Source organism: Otolemur garnettii, unplaced genomic scaffold (genome assembly GCF_000181295.1).
Source record: "Otolemur garnettii isolate 467f Iridium unplaced genomic scaffold, OtoGar3 scaffold00251, whole genome shotgun sequence".
Taxonomy (NCBI): domain Eukaryota; kingdom Metazoa; phylum Chordata; class Mammalia; order Primates; family Galagidae; genus Otolemur; species Otolemur garnettii.
Genome location: NW_003852646.1, coordinates 1,131,508 through 1,153,090, shown reverse-complemented (window position 1 = coordinate 1,153,090; position 21,583 = coordinate 1,131,508). Strand labels below are relative to the sequence as shown.

Sequence of the window (21,583 nt, the reverse complement as noted above, 5' to 3'; positions counted from 1 at the left end):
AGTCCCAGCTATTCAGGAGTCTGAGACAAGAGAATTGCTTATGCTCAAGAGTTTGAGGTTGCTGTGAGCTGTGATGTCACAGCACTCTACCGAGGGCACATAGTGAGAATCTGCATCAAAAAAAAAAAAAAATTACAGCAAACATTTATTATCGCTCAGTTTCTGAGGGTCAGGAATTCAGAAGCAACTTAACAAGGTAGTTGTTCTGAATTGGGGTTTTCGCACAGTCTGGGGCTGTGCTCACCTGAAGGTTCAGAATGGTTGAGGGCGGGGCTCAGCCTGCGTGGCCAGTGAGTAGGGTCACCTGTGGGTGGGAGGCCTTAGCTGCTCTCCAGATAGGCCCCTCCACGAGGATGCTTGAGGTTCCTTGGGACATGGTCTGCTGCTTCCCCTTGAGTAAGGGATCCAAGAGAGGCCAAGATAGAAGCCAAAAGGTACCAGCCTCACCATGGAAATCACACTCCAACATTTCCACAAGATCCAGTTGGTCACACCGGCCAATCCTGACTCTGTGAGTGAGGGGATGAACCAGGGCATGAGCACCAGGACAGGGATCACCGGAGCCACAAGCAGTCCACTGAATGGTTAAGGATTTGGTCTTTGGAGCCCCAAGGTCTGTATTTTAATCCAGCCTCTCCATTCACAAGCTCCGGGGCCCATTTTCTCAGTGCCTTCCTTTCCTCATCTGTAAATGGGGACAATGAGAGAGCTGAGGACTAAAGGAGTTATATTCATAAGGCCCTCAGGCTACACCTGGGACACAGCAGTCCTTCAGATCTCTCTCTCTCTCTCCCCTGGTGGCAGCTGGGCAGAGCTTGGTCTGTTCTGGTGACTACTTTCTCCTAGCACCCACACAGGTGACAATGACAACTGCAACCAAAAAAGCACATCTGGGTGGCTGGGCTGGGCTGAGCAGGTGAATGAGCACCAATCCTGGTATGAATCTCTGCAACATTCCTCCTACAGGTACCCCAAGCTGCCCCCTCCTTTACTGTGGGTCCTCCCACACTCCCTTGGGAACACTCCTACCTGCGCTTCAGCCTCTGTGTGGGCATTTCCTCCCCTTTCTTTTCTACCCTGGCACCAGTGGGCTTTCTGCTCCTGCCCCCTCATCTCCATCCCCTCATCCCTCACAAGGCTCCAGCAGCCGTGGGGCTGAGCTGGAGGGTCCAAACTCATTTCCAGCAGCCAATTATTCAGTGAAAATCCAATGCCCCTTACATAAAACTGGCTCCTTTCCCAAGTATGTAATTTCTCCTTCACAATAATCCCCAAAGAAGGTGTTAAGGTTCCCATTTGACAGATAAGGAAACTGAGGCTTGGAGAGAAGACACTTGGCTGAGTTCCGATGGCCAGTTAGTGGAGAAGTTGGGATTTGAACCCAGAGCCTAGGGTTGTAGTGACAGAAGTCTTACCAGCCTCTGGAGGGAATACCCATGGGCCCCCATGCTCTTCCAGTGGCGTCACCCACCCACGGGGCCAATCTCCCACCCACCCATGCAATCCAAGCCTTCCAATAAGATCCGAAAGCTAGCAGGACATGGTGGCTCATACCTGTAATCCTAGCACTTTGGGAAGGTAAGCCAGGTAGATTGCTTAAGCTCAGGAGTTCAAGACCAGCCTAAGCAAGAGTGAGACCCTGTCTCTACCAAAAATAGAAAAACTAGCCAGGCATTGAGGCTGGTGCCTACAGTCCCAGCTACTTGGGGGGTTGAGGCAAGAGGATCACCTGAGTCCAAGAGTCTGAGGTTGCTGTGAGCTATGACACCATAGCACTTTACCGAGGGCTACAGAGTAAAGCTTTGTCTCAAAAAAAAAAAAGGGGGGGGGGATTCCAAAACTAAACATTGTGCAGAGATGCCCTTGACTTCCAAGGGGTCCCCCAAATATTTTGGGGATCCCAGCTCCCACCTCAGCCAGCTCTGTCTAACTGGGGTCATGACAATGGAGCCCATGCTGGCCCACACTCTCCTGGCCTCCCTGCATCCCCTCCCCGACCCCCACACCCTCAAGCACAGAAGCGCTGACACTCTTTCCAACAAACAAGCCCTTTGCTGTGAGCTCATGGGCATCACTCCTCACTCCAGCCCCTGAGGTTGTACTGCGATCACTCCCATCTATGGGTAGGGAAATGAAGGCACAAAGGCTGGAAGTGACAAGCAACAAGGCAACTCGCCTGGGGTTTGACTTCTTTGTGAAGGCCTTTCTTTCTTTTCCTGTTGTTCTGCGTATCTTTGCCAATGGCTGCACCATAGAGCGGCACAGGGTGGTTTATTTCATAGCTATTTCTTCCAGGGGAGGGGACAATTCATCCATTCATTCAACTTAACAAATATCAGTGGAACACCTATAAATTGCCAGACACCCTTCCAGGCACCAGAAGAAAAGGCAGATACTATCCCTGCGCTCTCAGAGTTGATGTCCCTCTGGGTACACTGCTGAGGAAGGCTGTGTGGGAGAGCTCTTGGGGGTCTAAACCTTTCCTGTGCCCTGAGCTCCTCTGGCATCTGTGAAGCTCTGGATTCTCACTCAGAAGAATGTTTTTCAAAATGTAAAGTTCAATGCATAGATTTACAAAAGAAAAAAATTGCTTTGAGATTCAAAGGTCAAAATAGTTTTGAAACAGATCTCTGATACAGTCTTTTTTGGGGGGTGGGAACAGAGTCTCACTCTGTCACCCAGGCTAGAGTGCAGTGGCATCATAGCTCACAGCAATCTCAAACTCCTGGGCTCAAGTGATCCTCTTGCCTCAACATCCCGAGTAGCTAGGACTATAGATACCTGCCACAATGCCCAGTTAGTTTGTTCTTAATTTTTTCTATTTTTAGTAGACAAAGGGGTGTCACTCTTGCTCAGGCTGGTCTCGAACTCCTGAGGTTAAGCAATCCACCTGCCTCAGCTTCCCAAAGTGCTAGGATTACAGGCGTGAGCCACAGCGCCCAGCCTATAGTCATAAATTGCTTCCGTATTGATACATTAAAAAACAAGATCCAGTGGTGGATCTACGGCCCTTCCTCATTTCGGGGTTGCGACAAGTGTACACAGCATGTCGCAGACACTCACAGCAGCTGTGATAAGACATGAGAGTACCTGTGGTTTCTGCTCGTGACAAAACCACAGGCACTGCTGCCACCACCAGAGTAGCTGTGACCTGTATTCGTCATTGAGAGAAGCTAATTTCAATTAGAGATTAGTGGGAAAGAAAGTCTTTTTTTTTTTTTTTGTCCAAGTTGAGGGAGTTCTATTCACAGATCCCTCAAGGGCCCAAGACATCAGTCAAGAACTCTAACTCCTAGTTTATATACTAATTGTTAAATAGTGTATCAATTAAGATTGCCTACCCTCATTCTACTGTTTAAATCCAAGCTAATTCAAAATGTGTAATGCAAAAGGGAAGTGCCATCACCATCCCCGTCTTGTAAGTCACCACCACCCCACCACCACCCCGCACCAAGGCAAATCACTAGTGTTAGTAGTTTATTTTCTTGGTCTTTGTCTGTGAACCTACAAAAATAAATCACTTGGAGTGTTCCTACACATAAATGGCCCCACACTCCAGGTCAGATCCTGCATCTTGGTTTTCTGACTCATGAGTGTGCCTGGGCATCTTTTCAGACCAGCAACTAATATAGCTCAAACACATTGTATTTAAAAGCTATATGGTAATCCATGGCCCACACATCCTAGAATTTGTCATGGGGTGATTATATAACCGGTGCCAGAGTCCTCTCAGGAATGCTCCCTACAACCCAGAGGGCAGAAGCTGTGATTAACTTCATTTTAGAGAAAAGGCTCAGACAGGTAGAGGGACCCACCTGCCCAAGGTCAAACAGCCAGTAAGGTAAGAGCTGCAATTCCAACACAGGCTCTCTCTACATTTGTTTTCATCTGCATTAAATGTATTTCTCTGCCACAGTCCTAGCACTTCCAGGAGGCCAAGGCAGGTGGATCCCCTGAGCTCGGGCATTTGAGACCAGCCTGAGCAAGAGTGAGACCCTATCTCTACTAAAAATAGAAAAACTAACTGGGTGTTGTATCGAATGCCTATAGTCCCAGCTACTCTGGAGGCTGGAGCAAATGGATCGCTTGAGCCCAAAGTTTGAGGTTGCTGCGAGCTATGACATCACAGCACTCTACAGGCCAACAGAGTGAGACTCTGTCTCAAGAAAAAAAAATGCGTTTCCCAGACACAAGCCCCATTCACTGTTTTCCACAGGGGAGACATGCAGGGTGCATTTTTGTTATTCATCTTCCTTCTGATCCTCGAATATCAGACTCTCCCACCTCAAGGCCTTTGCAATTGCCTTTTCCTCCTCCATCTAGAATTCCCTCCCTCCCACTTTCCCAATAGCTGGCCCCCTTTGGTGAGGCTTCCTCTGCCCCCCTGGCTGAACTTGCCCCTGACCCCACTCTTTACCCTGTCTTATTTTCTTCACAGCACCCATCACTACTGCAATGCAACTGATTTATTTAGGGGAAGTGCCTTGAAATGAGAAAACTTACCAATTTTGTTCATTTCTGATTATCTAAAACTGAATACAGGGCCTAGCACATAGTAGGTACTCAAGAAATAACTCTTGAATAAATACATGAATGAAACTCAGAGGCTGAGGGATTAGCTGGAGGAAACATTTGTAATATTATAATACATATTTTTATATTTTTATATATTATAATTAATATTATAATACATATTTTTATATTTTATTGAACCTGTACTATCAGGCTTGGGGGATTTTTTTTTTGAGGTATAATCCACATTGAGCAAAATCCACCCTTTTTATATACAGTTCTATGAGTTTTGACACGTGTATACAGTCATGTAACCACCATCACAATCACAAGACCATCAACACCCTGAAAAGATCCCCTGTGCCCTTTTGCAGTCAATCCCCATGCTCAGGTCCCAGGCCTTGGCAAGCACAAATTCCAGCTTTTCCAGAAAGTCATAAAAATGGAATGACAGTATGTGGCCATTTGAGTCTGGCATATTTCACTTAGCATCATATATCTGAGGTTCACCCATGCTGTTCTCCACAATTGTTTCTTCCTCTTTATTGCTAGTAGAGTCCCTTGGATGGATGGACTACAGTTGTTTATCCATTTGCCGGTTGAAGTCCTTTTATATAAATAATGCAGAAGAGAAACAGGCCTGAGCAAACCTCCATGGGCACTGAAACTGCCCACCCATCAATAGGCATCTGTCATCTGTCTGTGACACCCACCCTTCAAAACACTTTTCAGATGCCCTCTCACCAATGAGGAGCAGAATTTACTGACCCTGTGTCATAGATTTGTAAAGTGAGGCTCAGGGAAATGTAGCACCCTCCAAAGGACCCCAAGGAGTGTGGCAGAGCCAGAACTCAAATCCAGGGACATAGGGAGAGAACTGGTAGTCAGGGGACCAAAGCTCAGCCTCTTTGCAGGATGGAGGGTGGCAAGAAGTCAAGCTTCTGTCCCTATCCAAGACCTGAGAATTTTCCAGCATGAGGATGATAGAGAAGGGGCAGGTGGGTGGGTGGGAGCTAGAGAACAGCAGATCCCACCCTGGATGGGTTCCTCCGTTGGGACCCTTTCCTCACCCTTCCAGTGGGTTCTTGAGACCTAGGCCAGACCCAACCCCCACCACCCTGGCCAGTGAGCCCCAGCCTGGCCAAACGGGGCCCATCTGGCCTGGATTATCCATTCCAGGGCCCATGCTGATGGGCGGGTGTGGCAAATTGGGTGATGGGCTCCAGCTGTGGGTGGCCTTTGTCCTGCCCAACCACTTGCAGCCACAGGACAAGTGGGGGACAAGTGAAGATGCTTAGAGAGCTCCAATTACTTCAGGTGACCCTAAGCTACTCTGATTGTGAGGCCAGCTCTGTAGACCTAGAGAAGCCTCATGGCAAGGATCCTTGGAATCTTCTAGGCGTGACCTTGGGCAACTCTCCTGGGCCTCAATTTGTCCATCTGCAAATAAGAGTCTTAGGGGAGATGCCCGGGAAGGTCTCATCTCGGGAATGGATTCACTGTTTGACCATCTGGAGCAGAAACTTGGGACCTGGGAGTCTGCATTTTAATACAAGTTCTAAGAGGTTCATGGCATGTGGAAAAGCCAGACTCAGTATAGCTCTGCTTGCCCTTATCCACCTGGTGGGCCCAATCATTAGAATCTCCTGGGAGCTGATAGAGGGGTTAGAACAGAGGGCATGAGAAGTCTACCCATGGATGGAGATGATGGCAGCCTAGGGCAGGGAAAGGAGAGTGAACGGACTCAAGATTCATGTAGGAATTACACTGAGCAGAACCTCCCAATGGGTTGAGTGTGGCAGATGAGAAAAAGAGAAGTCAGTATTGAGGTCTGGGTTTGAGCCTTCAGAACTGGGTAGGGACATTTACTGAGATGGGAAAGACTTGAGGGAACCAGGTGGGAGTTTCAGGGATGGAGTAGAAGGAGCTGAAGACTCAAGAGTTCTAGGTTAGACATGCTATGTTTGAGATGCTCACTGAGATGCCACAGAGATGGCAATTTGGTGGGACATTCAGGAGGAGAGAGTCTGGGTGGGAGATAGTGATGGCCACCTCAGCATGGGGAATAGGGAAATCCTAGGTCTGGTACCCAGGGCAGGGCCTGATGCATTTGAAGCCTCGGACCCTTTGTCATCTGGTCTTCGGTGAAGGATCCTTTCCCCAAAATGCATAAAAGCAGAAGCACACCAATACCATTGCAATTATAATCACAATATTAAAAATAAAATCTTCAATAAATATGTAGCATTATCCATTGGTGGGTTCGATAACATCCACAATTCCAAAGTCATACTGAGAAAAAACAATATTTGGAGATGTTATAACAAAATGTGGTGATATGACAATATTTGTGATTTCTACTGATAATGAGTCGGAGGACCTGCTAGTATGTCTGTGGTTTGTGACCTAAGCTCTTATAATGGAAGGAAATGCCAAATTTCAGTTATAGGTTAGTGGACAAAAAATATAATTTTTTTCTCACTCAAGTTCAGGGACCCTGTAGTCCCCCACAGAGGACCCCTGACCTAGGAAAGACTGGAAAGAGAGACCAGAACCCCCAACATGTGGGAACCAATAAAGAAGGAGGAAAGGGGAGGCAGCCGGGGGGGCTGAAGGAAAACCAAGAGTGGGTACATCCGGATGTATTTCTAGCAGAAGGCAGTGATGCTGAGATGTCAAGTAAGATGAGGACACAAAAGTGACAAGGTGAATTACAGGGTGAATGGGCTTCCCGGAGCTGGAGAGACACCACTGGGGTTCTGCAGGAGAATGTGCATTATGGGTTGTTTTGTCTTTATACTCAATGTCTTTGTGTATGCATGAAATGTACCATAATTACATAATTAATGCTGCTCATTTAAAAAAAAAGAAAAAAGAAAAGATGAAGGGCCAGGTGAAGTGGCTCATACCTGTAATCCTACCACTCTGGGAGGCCAAGGTGGGTGGATTGCCTGAGCTCAGAAGTTTGAGACCCGAATCAGCTAGAGTGAGACCCCATCTATAAAAACAGCTGGGAGCTGTGGTAGGTGCCTGTAGTCCCAGCTACTTGGGAGGGTGAGGCAAGAGGATCGCTTCACCCCAAGAGTTTGAGGTTGCTGTGAGCGATGATGGCACAGCACTCTACTGAGGGCAACAAAGAGAGACTCTGTTTCAAAAAAAAAAAGTTAGACCCCACCCAGTACAAGAGGGAGACCCCATCTCTACTAAAAATTAAAAAACTAGCCAGTCCTAGTGGTTGGCACCAGTAGTCTCAGCTACTTAGGAGGCTGAGGTAAGAGGATCACTAGAATCCAGTAGTCTGACGTTGCTGTGAGCTATGATGCCAAGGCACTCTACCCAGGGTAACAGAGTGAGACTATGTCTCAAAAAAAAAAAAAATACATACATAAGAAGAGGAAATAAAACATTGTTTTCAAAGGTGAGGGTGGGCATGGAGGCGAGAAGACAGAGACAACTCCAACAGTGGTAGGAGTTTTGTGTTGCGGGGACCAGAGATAGTGGGGAAGCAGCCAGAAAACCTTCAGGGTTGGTGTGGAAATATGGCCGCTGGTAGCCATGCTGTGTGCTGCCGGGGACAGTGGAGGTGTTGGGCCAGGAGGAGCAGAGGAAGGAAGGGGTCTCTCAGGCTCTCATTCCCCTCTGCCATCTTGACACCAAAGTCTCTCCCACCTCAGTGAGCCCGGATTCAGCTGGAAGGCTTGTTAAAGACAGATGGTAGGGTGCCACCCCCCACCACTTCCCAGGTTCAGTAGGAACCTCAAACTTTGCATTTCTAACAAGCTCCCAACGGATGCTAATCAAAGGACCACACTGTGAGAAACAGAACTCTGATCAATATGACCATGACTACCCCTCCAGCAGCTGACAATGGAATAGCTAAGGTGGAGGAGGGGAGATGAAGGAGGCAGGTTCTGGAGCCTGGCCCCAGCCAAGGTCAACATCTCTCCCTGGGGAGCACTAGTGTTCCTGGGGACTCTGGGAGCAGCCCTGCCGGACCTCCTGGAAGACTGAGTGAGCCGGCAAGCAAAGGAGCCAGGAACAAGATGGGGCTGGTGGTGAGTGGCCAGCGTGTGTGCTGAATACAGAGGGGTAGAGGAGGCTGGCTCTCTGCCCACAGGCACGGAGCCCTGAGAACACACTGTCTACCTTTACAACTTGATCCTGGTGTCATGCCAGACATGCTTCTCCTGCTTTCGGGAAAGAGAGCAACCCTGTCAGAGAAATGAACATTAGCACGTGGGGGCCCAGGACATCAGAACTGGAAGGACCCATGGAGACTGGCCAGTCAGCCCCATCTGGCAGCTGAAGGAGGCCAGGAGATAGAAAGAGCAGCTTGGCTGATGGACATGCCAACTGTTGCGCTAGGGAAAGACGTGTGCCCATTCTGCCTGCTGGCTCACCCTGAGAAAGCTGGGAGCAAAGGGCACACAATGCTGCTCCCCTTTTCTATCGATTCTTTGAATACATCATTTCCTGAGCACCCGCTGTGTGCCATGGGTTGTGCTAGACATAGAGACAAAGCTGTGGGTCAGACCAAGTCAGTGGCATCATGGAATTGACATTCTAGAGCAGTGATTTTCAACCAGTGTGCCACGGCATACCGGTGTGCTGTGAGAGGATCTTAGGTGTGTCGTGAAAACTTTCAAAGATCATTCATTATTTTCAAAAGAAGTTCAAAGCACAGCAAGTCTATTCTTACTCTTTTTGTGACCAACATAATTAAAGTGTGCTGCAAAAAGTTTAACTGTAGGTTCAAGTGTGCCATGAGATAAAAAAGGTTGAAAAGGACTGTTCTAGAGGGTGAGAAGGACAACAAATAAATACACAGTACAAAGTCAGGAGCAGTAAGTGTTATGAAGAAACCTGAAATGACATGAGGGAGCAAGCCCTGCAGATGGGGCTGGGAAGGGATCTCAGGGGAACATTGAGAAAACTGCATTTGCAAAGACCCCGGGAAGGGGGCGCGCTTGCTGCATTGGAGGGATGTCACAGAGGAGCTGCATCTGGAGCGGAGTGAGTGAGGCAGAGAGGACTAGCAGAGGACAGTGGCAGCCCTCCAGGTTAGGAAGGAACCTGTGGTCATGGCCCCACCTCTGAGGGAGACTGGGATCTTGGGAGGGTTTTGAGCAGAAGAGGAGGGTGACTTGACTTAGGTTTAATGAGATCCCTCAGGCAGCTGAGTAAGGAATAAATTGTGCAGGGGACAAGGACGGAGGCAGAGAAACCAGGGAAAAATCTCCTGGGACGGTCCAGGTGAGAGATGATGGTGGCTTGGTGTCATGTTTCAAGCCCCACCGGCTACTCTGTGCCCTTCCATAGAGAACATGGGGGGGAGGCTCCCCCAGCCTACCCCATGACCCCAGCCCATGGTCTCCCACAGCTAGAGAGGTACGTCCAGATGAACTTGAGGTCGGAGCTGGCGCAGGCCCAGCAGCACATGGTACAGAACCAGACGGCCACCATGCTAGAGCTGGGCACCAGCCTCTTGAACCAGACCACCGCCCAGACCCGCAAGCTGACCAACGTGGAGGCTCAGGTAACAAAGATGCTCATGTGGGACTGAGGGGCCTACAGCTGGCCAGGGTGGCTTACGGGCCAGCTCACCTTGCCTTGACCTCTGTCCTTGGGTAAGGTCAAGGCTTCCACTGGGCCTATAGCCTCCTAATGCCTCCCCCATGACTTTTTCACAAACCTTTCCCCCCACACTATGAGTCCCTGGGGGGTTGCACAGCACAGGAGAAGGAGATAGATAAGAAATAATGCAAGAGACCTCAGGGGTTGAGGACTCTGAAAGGAGGTATCTGAGCAGCAAGAGAAGGAGGAATAAATGGGAGGGCGAGGAAGTGAATGGATGAAAAAGCAAATGACAAACGGGGCACATGTTTGTTGAATGCCAGGCACTGTTCAAGACACCTGATTCTCATTTGTAGCCGTCAAAAAAACAGCCATATCCCTGCCCCATGGAGCTTACCCAGAAAATGAACAGGATAAGGAACATAAAAAGTCCTGTGCTGAGTAACGACATTCAGGTCAATGGCAGACCACATATAAGATGGTAGTTTCATAAGATTATGATACTGTATTTTACTGTGTCTTTTATATGTTGAGATGTGTCTAGGTATGCAAATACTTACCACTGTGTTCCAGCTGCCCGCAGTACTCAGTACAGCGTCCTGCTGTCCAGGTTTGTGGCCCAGGACATGGAGCCTATGTGCACAGGAGGCTACCCCACCTAGGTCAGCACACTCTGATGTAGACACAATGATGAAATCCCCCAGTGACACATTTCTCAGAATGTATCCCTGTGGTTAAGTGCACGTGACTATGTGTTCAATGGTGACAGTACTAAGGAGAGAGCATGGGTCGGGGGAGGGTGTCTGCTGGGAGGAATGGGAGACACGTTCACACAGCAAGACCAGGATGGACCATGGAGAAGGCAGGACTGGAGCCAGGCTTATGGCAGAGACCATTCCAGTCCACAGTCATGTGCTGAGTCAAAGGCTACAGTGAAGGGGCTGCAGCACCTGCTGGCAGGTTATAGGCATAGCAGGAGACCAGTGTGCTGGATTGACCAGTGGGGGTGTGGTGGCCAAGGGGCCAGGCATAGTAATGGGGACAGATCGCATTGCAGTGCCTTTCAGGCCCTGGTGAGGACTGGGGCTTTTCTACTGCATGATATGGGTCCACAGGAAGATTTTGAACAGAGTGGATATGTAAAGGCTACCCTAGGCTACTGCAAAGAGAAGGGACTGCAAGGGACAAGGACGGGAATAGGGAGCCCTGTGAGGAAGCTCACACAGGACATAGGATAGAGGCTAGGGGGAACTCCAGGCCTGGGTGAACTCCAGACCAGGGGGGTCAGGAGTCAGATGTCATTTGGAAAGCAGAGGTGACAGGACTTGCTGATGAGTGCCTGTGGGGGTCAGGGTCAGCCTGGAACCTCTACATGCAGTGGTGGGGAAGGCCAATTTAGGAGCAGATTATAAGCTCAGTTAGGGCCTGGGAGTGCATGACCACAGCAACTACTGACTTGGAAGAGGGTCAACAACTTTCTAGAGTGGAAGGCTCTGTGGGGTCCTAAGGTGGGTGGCAGCTGGGCAGAGCTCCTAAGCCCCACCTCCCCCTTCTGCTTGCTGGAGTAGGTCCTCAACCAGACATCCCGCATGGAGATCCAGCTGCTAGAGACCTCCCTGTCCACCAACAAGCTGGAGAAGCAGCTGCTGCTGCAGGGCCACGAGCTGCACCGGCTGCAGGGCCAGAACAGGTGGGTGTTGGCCCCAGCACCAGGCTGGGAGTCAAGGTTAGGATGCAGGGTGGAAACCAGAGCTAGGGCTGGGGCTGAGGCTAGGGCTGGAGCCAGGGCAGGAAGCGGGACTTGGGCCAGTGTCTGAGATAGTGGACGGGGGCAAGGGAGCAATTTGGAGGACTAGAGCTGGAGCTGGGACTAGCTAGTGCTGGAGGACAACTGAAGCCAGGGCTGGAGTCCAGACTAAGGCTGAGCTTCAGGTCTGCCTGGCCCCATCACTGGGTGGGGACAGGGGATGGACACTTTCCTGGGACTCAAGGCATCTTGATTTTTTTCTTTCCCCTCCCTTCCTTCCTTCCTTCCTTCCTTCCTTCCTTCCTTCCTTCCTTCCTTCCATAAATTTAACAGCTTTGTTGAGATATAATTTACCCACCATACAATTTACCTGGTAAATTTTATTGGCTTTACTTCTTTGTAAATAAATTAATCTGATCCCATCCACCTGCTCCCCTTCCCAGAAGCAACCACAGATACCAGGCTCTTGTCTGTACTGTTAGGGTCTCCACATTTATAAGCAAATTATATCAGGGGAACACCCTTTAAATTACAAAGGAGAAAACAGTCTCAGAGTATAGATAAAGCAGAGAAATCTGACAAGTGAGGCTGATTTCATCTCCATTTCAAGCTGAGTGGAGAAAAATCTGCCAAGTTCAGGGTTCTGGAAGAACCTGAGTTCATTTCTACCCACTGAACCAGTCACAGGCCTGTCAACAGAGCAAGATGTTATTATTACTTACATGCTGAGTCACGATAAGGTCACAGGATCACCCAGCTCCCTCTGATCAGGGTGCAATTAATGACAGTTTGCCCACCCCAAGGTCTTGGTGGCAAGCACTGGGACACTTTCAATCACTCTGAATTGGGAACAGGTGCCTAGAAATCAATGGAGATGGAGGACGTCATCAGTCAATTCTTGGCCCATGAAGACAGCTAGAATTCTAGACTCTGAGTGTGCCCAAATTCTCTCTCTTCCTGTAGCATAATTTGGGGTTTGGAGGAAATTCCTTCTGACTAGCTGGATTCATTTTCTTAGTCTCCAGAATGGGTCAGCACAACTGAATGGATGGTAACGAGTCTCCCTCCCAGCCCTACCCCTCAGTCACCTGCCCACCTGAGCCAGAAGTGAACACTGTTCCTAGTATCTCCTGTGTCCTTCCACTCATTCAATCAACTATTATTTTTTGAGCTCTTTCTATGTGTCAGGCACTATTATAGACGCTGGGGATACGGAAGTGAAAAACAGACCAAAATCCCTGTCTTCCTGGAGCTGGCATTCTATAAGCTGATACTCCAGGGTTTCTTATGAATATGCAAATGTACACAATAAAGATCCCCAACTTATGATGCTTCAACTTAAAAATTTTCAACTTTACAACCATGCAAAACAATAAGCATTCAGTAGAAACTACTTCAAGGACCCTTACAGCGATTCTGCTTTTCTCTTTCAGTATAGTATTCCATAAATTACACGAGCTATTCAACATCTTATTATAAAATAGGCCTTATGTTAGATGATTCTGCCCAACCATAGGCAGAGTAAGTGTTGTGACAATGTTTCAAGCTATGATATTCAGTAACTTTGATGTATAAATGCATTTTTTACTTACAAGATTTTCTTCTTCCTTTTTTTTTTTTTTTGAGACAGAGTCTCACTTCCACATCCTGAGTAGAGTATCCATGGCATCATAACTCAAAGCAACCTCAAAGCCTCCTGGGTAGCTGGGACTACAGGCACCCACCACAATGCCCAGCTATTTTTAGAGATGGGGTCTCATTCTAGCTCAGGCTGGTCCCAAACTCCTGAGCTCAGGCAATCCACCTGCCTCGGCCTCCCAGAATGCTAGGATTACAGGTGTCAGCCACCACACCCCCCTTGACTTCCAAGATTTTCAACTTCCAATGGGTTTATTGGGCTGTAACCCTGTTGTAACTTAAGGAGCGTCTATCTGTACTTCCCCTTCTTCATCCTTTCTAAGCCCAAACGTAGCATACCCCGTTGCCATGTTTTCTTTTTGCCTAGTTATCTGGGAAAATATTCTATAACTATCTGATGTGCTTGCTCACTGTCTCCAAGTTCACCATGTTCTGTGCGGCTGCTCCTGCTTTCATTTCCCTAGTCCCCAATTAGGGGCATCCAGGTTGCTGCCAGTCTTTAATCCAATCGGTGCTACAATGAATAACATTTCCATCTCTCATTGCACACAAGTGATAAAATAATATCTAAGGGGCAGCGTCCGGCGCTCAGTGGGTAGGGCACCGGCCACATACACCCAAGCTGGCGGGTTTGAACGCAGCCCGAGCCAGCTAAACAACAATGACAACTGCAACAACAACAACAACAAAATAATAAAATAAAATAAAATCTGGAGGATAAAATGCCAAAATTCATAAAATTCTTCTTTGCTTTTAAATCCATTACAAAAATGCTTCATGTTTATAATGATATCAGCTGACAACAGAGACCTGTATAAAATAAAAGTGAAACTTGGTCTCTCCCCCCACCCCCGACCTGGCCCCTATTTCCTCTTCCACTCAAAACCCAAGTCATGGCACGTAGCGGGTTTTCTTTCATATTCTTTTCAAACACAAGGACCACTGTGGTCTTTCCCGTCCACAGCCTTCTGTGTGTTCGCCCACATCTCTCTACCTTTACATCGGTGTCTCTCTCTCTCTCTATCTTCCTGCACATGGGGTTAGACTCGAGGCACCAATTTGTCAACCCCAAGTCCTGGGCATCTTTCCAATCTGTGCGAATACGCTCTGCCTCCTTCTTCCTGGCTGCGGAACATTTCAACGCCCAAACACCACAGATTCGGCCAGTCCTGGCATGTAGGCTGTTCGTAGTTCTTTTTTACAAGCACTCCTCTAAAGTTTTGCTTGTCCCTGCTCCCTGGAGGGTATCTCTGGGAGAGTGGACTGCTGGGTCAAAGGGTGAATTACTTGGAATTTGACAATGGCTATCTGGTTGTAGCCCTGCCTACCCCACTCGTTCCTCTAAGGACCCCAATCCATCTTCCTCCTCGGTCTGTGCCTGTAGCTTGCTCCACCTCTCTTGAGCCTCGGCGCTGGTCTGAAGGGACCCCGGGGCCCAGGGGGAGCCACGGGGACCACAGGCTCAGCGCCGTGCACGCTCTGCTCCGCAGCGCGCTGGAGACGCGGGTGCAGGCTCTGGAGACGCAGCAGCAAGCGGAGCTGGCCAGCCTCCGCGGCGAGAAGGAGCGGCTGCGGCGCCTGCTGGGCCGTCAGAGCGGCGCCCTAGCCGGCCTCGAGCGCAGCCTGCGCGCCGCCAGCAGCAACTCCAGCCTCCTGCAGCGCCAGCAGCGCCAGCTGCTGGAGTCGGTGCAGCGCCTGGTGAGCGCGGTGGCCCAGGGCCCGGGTGAGCAAGCGGCTTGCGCCCCAGCGTGGTGGGAGAAAGTTGGGAAAGGGGAGGAGACCCTGCTGGCCCTCGTGTTTCTCTCTGGGCCTGGACCCCGCAGCGGGAAAGGAACAACAGACAGTAATGACAATGACAAACACTACAGTCCTAAGAGGAGCCACTTCAGACTCTGGCCCCCAACTCCATGGGTGATCTCGGGCATGCTCTGTCCCCCTCTTGGCCTGTTTTTCCCTCTGTTTAGTGGAGGTGATGACAATGACAAAGACAAAAGCAGCCCAGGATTCAGCTCCAGCCCTACTTGCCTGGGCTTGCCCTACCCCTCCCTGGGCCTCAATTTACCTATCTATAGAATGGAGAGTGTTGCACTCAATGCACCCCAAGGATTTCTCTGTCATGTCCCAAGAAGGCCAAAGAGAAGTGAGGCAGCATCTCTGGCCCTGGCTTCTGGAAAGGGAGACCAGTGCCTGGCGTACTCTCTACCCTCACTGACGTTTTCTAATGAGGTCCACCTGGGGTGGCCGAGGCATTCTTGGTGCCAGCTTCAATCACTCAATCAACAAACATTTACTGAGCATCTACTTTGCACCAGGCACAAGGCTAGGTGCTCAGGATACAGCAGTAAACAGGACAGTCGTGGCCTCTATCTCTTGCAAAAATGACCACACCCCTGTCTGTGGGTCCCAGAGGGAAAGAAAGAAAATGTGTGTTTTCAAGTCCTACTATGCATGTGCCAGCTATTCTGCTATTAGTGTTCCTGAAGTTTCCAGGCTATGAATGGCCCAAGGGCTGTGCTAAGGAGAAGGGAGTTTATCCTGAGGCCAGTGGAAGACTTAGGAGGCTTTTGAACAGGGTGGTCTACATTTAGTAAGCTCTGATTAGAACCACAGAGTAGGCAATGCCTTGGTTAGAGAAAAAGACCAAGGAAGGGGCTCCTACTAACCCTGGATTGCCACAGGGAGAGACTAGAAGCCTTTAAGGCACAAGGATTCAAGCAACAGTGACAGAATTCCAGGCACCTCCATGGCTGACAGGGATTTGCAGGCAAAGGATCCCACCCTGGTTTCATCTAAGTCTGGCAGACCCTGCTAGGTGAAGGTTTGAGGCCCAAGGAAGTCACAGCAGAAGTGGATGCCTTCCGAACCATGAGATGTGGGGTGATCCGAACCCATCACCAGCTTGTACATAGCCCTGGTAGCAAGGCTGCCTGAATTAATCCCATGTGTGGGTTTCTTGTAGCTCAGCCCAAGGCACAGGACCTGGGCCCAGTGCCTTTCCCCACCATCCCACTATTAACCCAGTCTCCAGATGTGACTGAATGTTGCTCACCAGTGTGGGTGGGAGACTATACTGAGCACCTCACCTCGGGCACCCTTTGCCCAAACACCCTGTCCTCCTCCCCACTGTCACCAAGGAAGTACACCAGGGAGCTGCTTTGCCCCTGTCTAGAGGGAGAAACTGAAAGAGGGTATAGAGCAGAGGGCTGGATGGGACTGGGCACAGGGACCAGGTGTCCCTGAAGCATGGCAGGGAGGGAGCACCTCCGCTGAGCAGGTGGAAGCTGGTGAAAGAAGAGGGTCATGTCTCCTGCTGTTTCCAGGCACCAAGGAGCTAGGTTCAGAGGTTAGTTAGAAGGGCAGGGACCTGTGCTCAGTATAAAACAGCTTCCCTTAATGTAAACTGTGTGACCAGCCTTATGTAGCCACGGTAGTGGAGACCCAGGGTAGGGGGGTGTGGTAGGAAGGTCACTGGCTTTGTAGTCAGATGGACCAGAGTTCAAGTGCTGTGTCCTTCACTGGGATTTTGCATAAGTCCAGATTTTTTTTTCATGAATCCCAAATGGGATTTGCATTTAATTTCTCAGAGCCTCAATTTTCCTCACTTATAAAATGGTTCTTGCCCAGATGACCAGATCAGTGCATGGACGTGAAGAGGCTCAGCACAGTGCCTAGGACCAAAAGGGAGTGGAACTGGTACAAATTACCAGCCCAGAGATGCAGAAGGGCCTAAGCTGGGGTCAAAAGCTATTGTATTTTAATAGCAAGTCTATCCTATTCTTACACACTCCCCACCCCAAGTATTTTTGCTGGCCCCAAATTGCCTCTGAAAGTATGCAGCACCTAGGAAACGCTACAATACATAGTGGGTATTTCATTTTTATTGTTACTGTTATTATTGCTATTGTTGTTGACTAAGAAAAATAACAGTGGACAGAGGCTTAGAAAGGGTAGCTGGAAATCTGAGGTCAATGCCCAGCTCTACCCTTGCCTTGCTGGGTAGTTTGACCCATCTCTGCTCACCTATAGGCCAGCTCCTCCTCCCCTCCCCGATGCTTGTCTTCAGTTCCCCAGGGACAGCTAGGGAATGTGGACAGGTGGGACAGGGAAGAACCCTGCCCAGGAAATGTCTATGCACAGGCTGAGATGGATTTGGGATATGAGAACAATAGCCACCTTCAGATAAGTACCCCAGATCCAGGATCTGAGATCCAACCTCAGGTGTGAAGCCAAAATAGGAAGTCCCACCTCTCAGTAGCCTCATGGTTCCTTATTGGTGTTGACCCCTATCCATCTAAAATTTTATCTCCTCCTTAGGTACCTGCCCAGGGAGATGGATAATGGTAGAATCACAGTCCAAACCTCTAACTGGATTACACTAATTGAGCAGAGGGGATTTTAAATCACTGCCGTTTATTTGTCAATAGTCACTTTTTCCAGGTCCTTGGTACATTTGGGTTGTTAAATTAATACTTTCTTGATCTCATGCAGTTCAAAGGGAAGAAACATGGGCCCTCTAAAATTAGTTGTTGATTCCTGGAGAGGGCAGAATGAGGGAACCTTGTCCAGGACTACAGAAAGGTGCTGCCAAAAGTGCAGACTGTGGAGGGAAGCCCAAGACCTCCCACCCAAGGGAGCTCCAAGGAGGAAAGGCCCTGCCCCATGTGCACTTGGGCCAGTTACTTCACTCTGGGGCCTCAGTTGGTTGGTCTGTGAAGTAGGAAGTATCCTGCTGGAGTTCAGGCCCTGAGTATCTTCTCCTAGAGGACTCTAGCAGCCCCCTTTCTGGTCTCACCCCCCTGCTGGCCCCACGCCACACTCCGGCGAGAGTGCTCTTTCTTGGCACAGAGAGTTTGGACTCCTCAGGCTGGCATTCAAAGCTGACCTGGCCCCGCTGAAATCTCAGCCTCTTCTCTCTCCCCTTCCTTTCTCACCCTCTCCCTTTCATCAAACAGCTGTGGGGCTATGTGGCCGCAGCTCTGTTCTCATGGTGTGAGTCATTTCTTCTCCCTGGCTGCAGCCTCTGTTGCCTCCCCACATCCTGTTCCCTGGACACACCAGGACTGTTCCCCACTTCGAGCATTTGCATATGCTGTTCCCTCTGCCTAAAACACCCTCCACTTCTCCATCTGGGCAACTCCTGCTCATAGTCCAGGTCCCAGATTACTGTCACCTCCTCTAGAAAACTTCCCAGATCTGATCCATCTCCCTTTCCCCAGCACCCCCCAGCCCAGAACCTGGCACAGAGCAGACAGGCTTGCTCTCTGCTCCTTTCCCTCTCTTCTTGCTCACTTCCACCTGACTTTTGTTTTACCCCATTGCAGCCTCCATGAGGGCAGCTGAGCAGGTGTTTCAGGACTGTGCAGAGATCCAGCGCTTCGGGACCAATGCCAGTGGTGTCTACACCATCCATGTGGGCAACATGACAGAGCCCAGGAAGGTTAGGAGGCCCCCTGGGGACCGAGGCTGCCACAGCATGCTGAGTCCAGGGCTTCCCAGACATATGCCCCTATCAACACCAGGCTTTGTCCAACATCTGTGATACTAGAGAAGGTGGGAATGGCCCTGCCTTCTGAAGCCCCCACCCCATCAGGGGTCAGATCATAGGATTAAGCAGACGTTCCCAAAGTTGGAAATGTATCCTTCACCAGGATCTTCTGCAGAGATGTTTTTAACTGGAATAGCAAGAGATCATTCTGTGTAGGTTAAGGTGATGCTAATTGATGTTACAAATAAACCCTGAAATTCTAGGAGCTTAGCACAAAGAAGTATCTTTCTAGTTTACATATAGTCCAGGTGAAGGCAGAAGTTGGGACTTTGCTCCACATGGGAGATTAGAAACCAGGGCTGATGAAAGTGTCCCCATCTTCAATGAGTGACTCCCAAGGTTGCCCTGAGCTTTCAGGTCCAGCCAGCAGACAAGGGAGGGGTCAAAGGGAGTGTGGATGTCCAGAGGGAGGGTTTAGGGCCAGGGCCCAGAGGGGAAAAAGTGCGGGCAGCAACTATCCAGGGTTCTCGTTTCATAATTCCCTTTTTCAATTTCCTTTCAACCCTTGGGAATATAACAAGGAGAATGGCTCAGATGTGTCCAGATGGTCTTGAATACCTCACACCCTTGCTAAACTTTCCTCTTAACAGAAAGAGATCAAGCCTAGGGCCCTGTGCTAGCAACAATGCCTACCTAGGCTTTTATTGTTTTGTGTTCATTATATTTTTACAATTTTCTGAATAAACGCAAGTGTTACTAGTTTTCCATCTATGGTGCTGGTAAGATTTCATTTAAAGTTAGATTTAATCTAAATATTTAAGTGAAAAATAAAGGACACAATTTTTCAAAGTAAATATGCTATGTGAAACTAAGTAAATTCAGCAGTGATGGAATCCAGGCAGGTGTAAATGGCTGAAATTTGGGAGCATTGATAGAGGGAAGAGCTGATCTGGGAATCAAGAGATCTAGACTCAAACCTCAGCTTTACTTTTGACTCATTTGCCTTCAGCAAGTTCTAGCCCTCTCTGGGCCTCAGTTTCCTTTCCTTCTCTCTCTGCTACCTCTATTACAGATGCTGCTGTCTTCTCCTCCTTGGCAGCTCTTTCCCATCTCAGAGCCTCTATTCCTGCTCTCTCTCCACTAGTAATGCCATTCCCACTCACCTGGCAGGCACATCACTATCCAATGCCTTCTTCCAATGCCGCCTCTTCCAGGAAGCCATCCAGGGTTACCCAGAGACTCCTTCTTGGGGGTCCCTCATGGTAGTTGCCCAAATATTCATAGTCAATTTTCTATCTGCCCTACCATAGCTTCCTCCAGACTGAACCAGCACTGAGGGTTCATTTGTCTGATTTGTTGATTCATTTAGTCCAGATCTAGGCACCATATTTGTGTTTACTGAACATCAAGCATGTACTGAACTGGCTGGAAAAATACTTGAACAAAGGTTAGGCTGAAATATTAGTTGCCACAGATATAAGTTCTTTGAGAGAATGAACTCTTATCCATAGTATCCCTAGTGCCTTGAACAGAGCCTGGCATGTTGTAGGTGCTCAGAAAACATTTGTCCACTGAATGATGGTAGTAATAGTCAACTACCACTGTGCACTAAGCACTTAAATATTAATATTTAATTCTTATGGTGCTGGGTGTGGTAACTTCAGCCCGTAGTCCCAGCTACTTGGGAGTCTGAGTGGAGAAGATGGCTTGAGCCCAGGAGTTCAAGGCTACAATGAGCTGTGATTGCTTCACTGCTCTCCAGCCTGAACAATAGAGCAAGACCCTGTCTGAGAAAGAAAGAAAGAAGGAAATTTTAAAAATCATTCTTATTTTTTTATTTTTTAAATTTAATTTATTAAGTTTTTTGGAGACAGAGTCTTACTTTGTTGCCCTCGGTAGAGTGTCATGGCATCATAGCTCACAACAACCTCAAACTTTTGGGTTCTAATGATTCTCTTGCCTCAGCCTTCCAAACAGCAGGACTATAGGCACCAGCCACAACACCTGGCTATTTTTAGAGATGAGGGCTCACTCTGGCTCAGGCTGGTCTCCAACCTGTGACTTCAGGCAATCCACCCACCTCAGCCCCCCAGAGTGCCAGGATTACAGGCATGAGCCACCATGCCTGGCCCCTTAAAAATCATTCTTACAGGCTGGGAGGTGGCTCACACCTGTAATCCTAGCACTGTGAGAGGCCATGATGGGAAGATTGCTTGAGCAAGAGCAAGACCCTGTCTCTACTAAAAATAGAAAAACTACTAGGGCATTGTGGCAGGTGCCTGTAATCTCAACCACTCAGGAGGCTGGGGCAAGAGGGTAGCTTGAGCCCAGGAGTTTGAAGTTGCTGTGAGTGCAGTTGCTCTGCTCTAAACACTTTACAGGACTCATCTCATTTAATTCCCGCAACAATCCCAGTTTGGAGATGAGAAACTGAGTCACAAAGAGAGTAAGATACAAACCCCATTTTCCAAATAAGAAAATGGCTCTGAAAGGGCAACCCACCACTTTAGAAAAATGATGACGGCTTGGCACCTATAGCTCAACTGGCTAAGGTGCCAGCCACATACACCTAAGGTGGCAGGTTCGAATCCCCAGCCCGGACCCGCCAAACAACAATGACGGCTGCA

General features: G+C 49.0%; 1 protein-coding gene across 1 annotated transcript in view; it reads left to right on the top strand.

The window, feature by feature from the left end:
• Window positions 1-21,583, top strand: part of ANGPT4 (angiopoietin 4) — a 41,266-nt gene that overhangs the window by 10,445 nt on the left and 9,238 nt on the right. Inside the window, exons 2-7 of the mRNA XM_003802638.2 lie at window positions 9,893-10,048; window positions 11,655-11,776; window positions 14,962-15,194; window positions 18,793-18,951; window positions 19,228-19,236; window positions 19,396-19,428. Coding sequence (XP_003802686.1) covers window positions 9,893-10,048; window positions 11,655-11,776; window positions 14,962-15,194; window positions 18,793-18,951; window positions 19,228-19,236; window positions 19,396-19,428 — 712 coding nt within the window. The remainder of the gene's footprint in view (window positions 1-9,892; window positions 10,049-11,654; window positions 11,777-14,961; window positions 15,195-18,792; window positions 18,952-19,227; window positions 19,237-19,395; window positions 19,429-21,583) is intronic.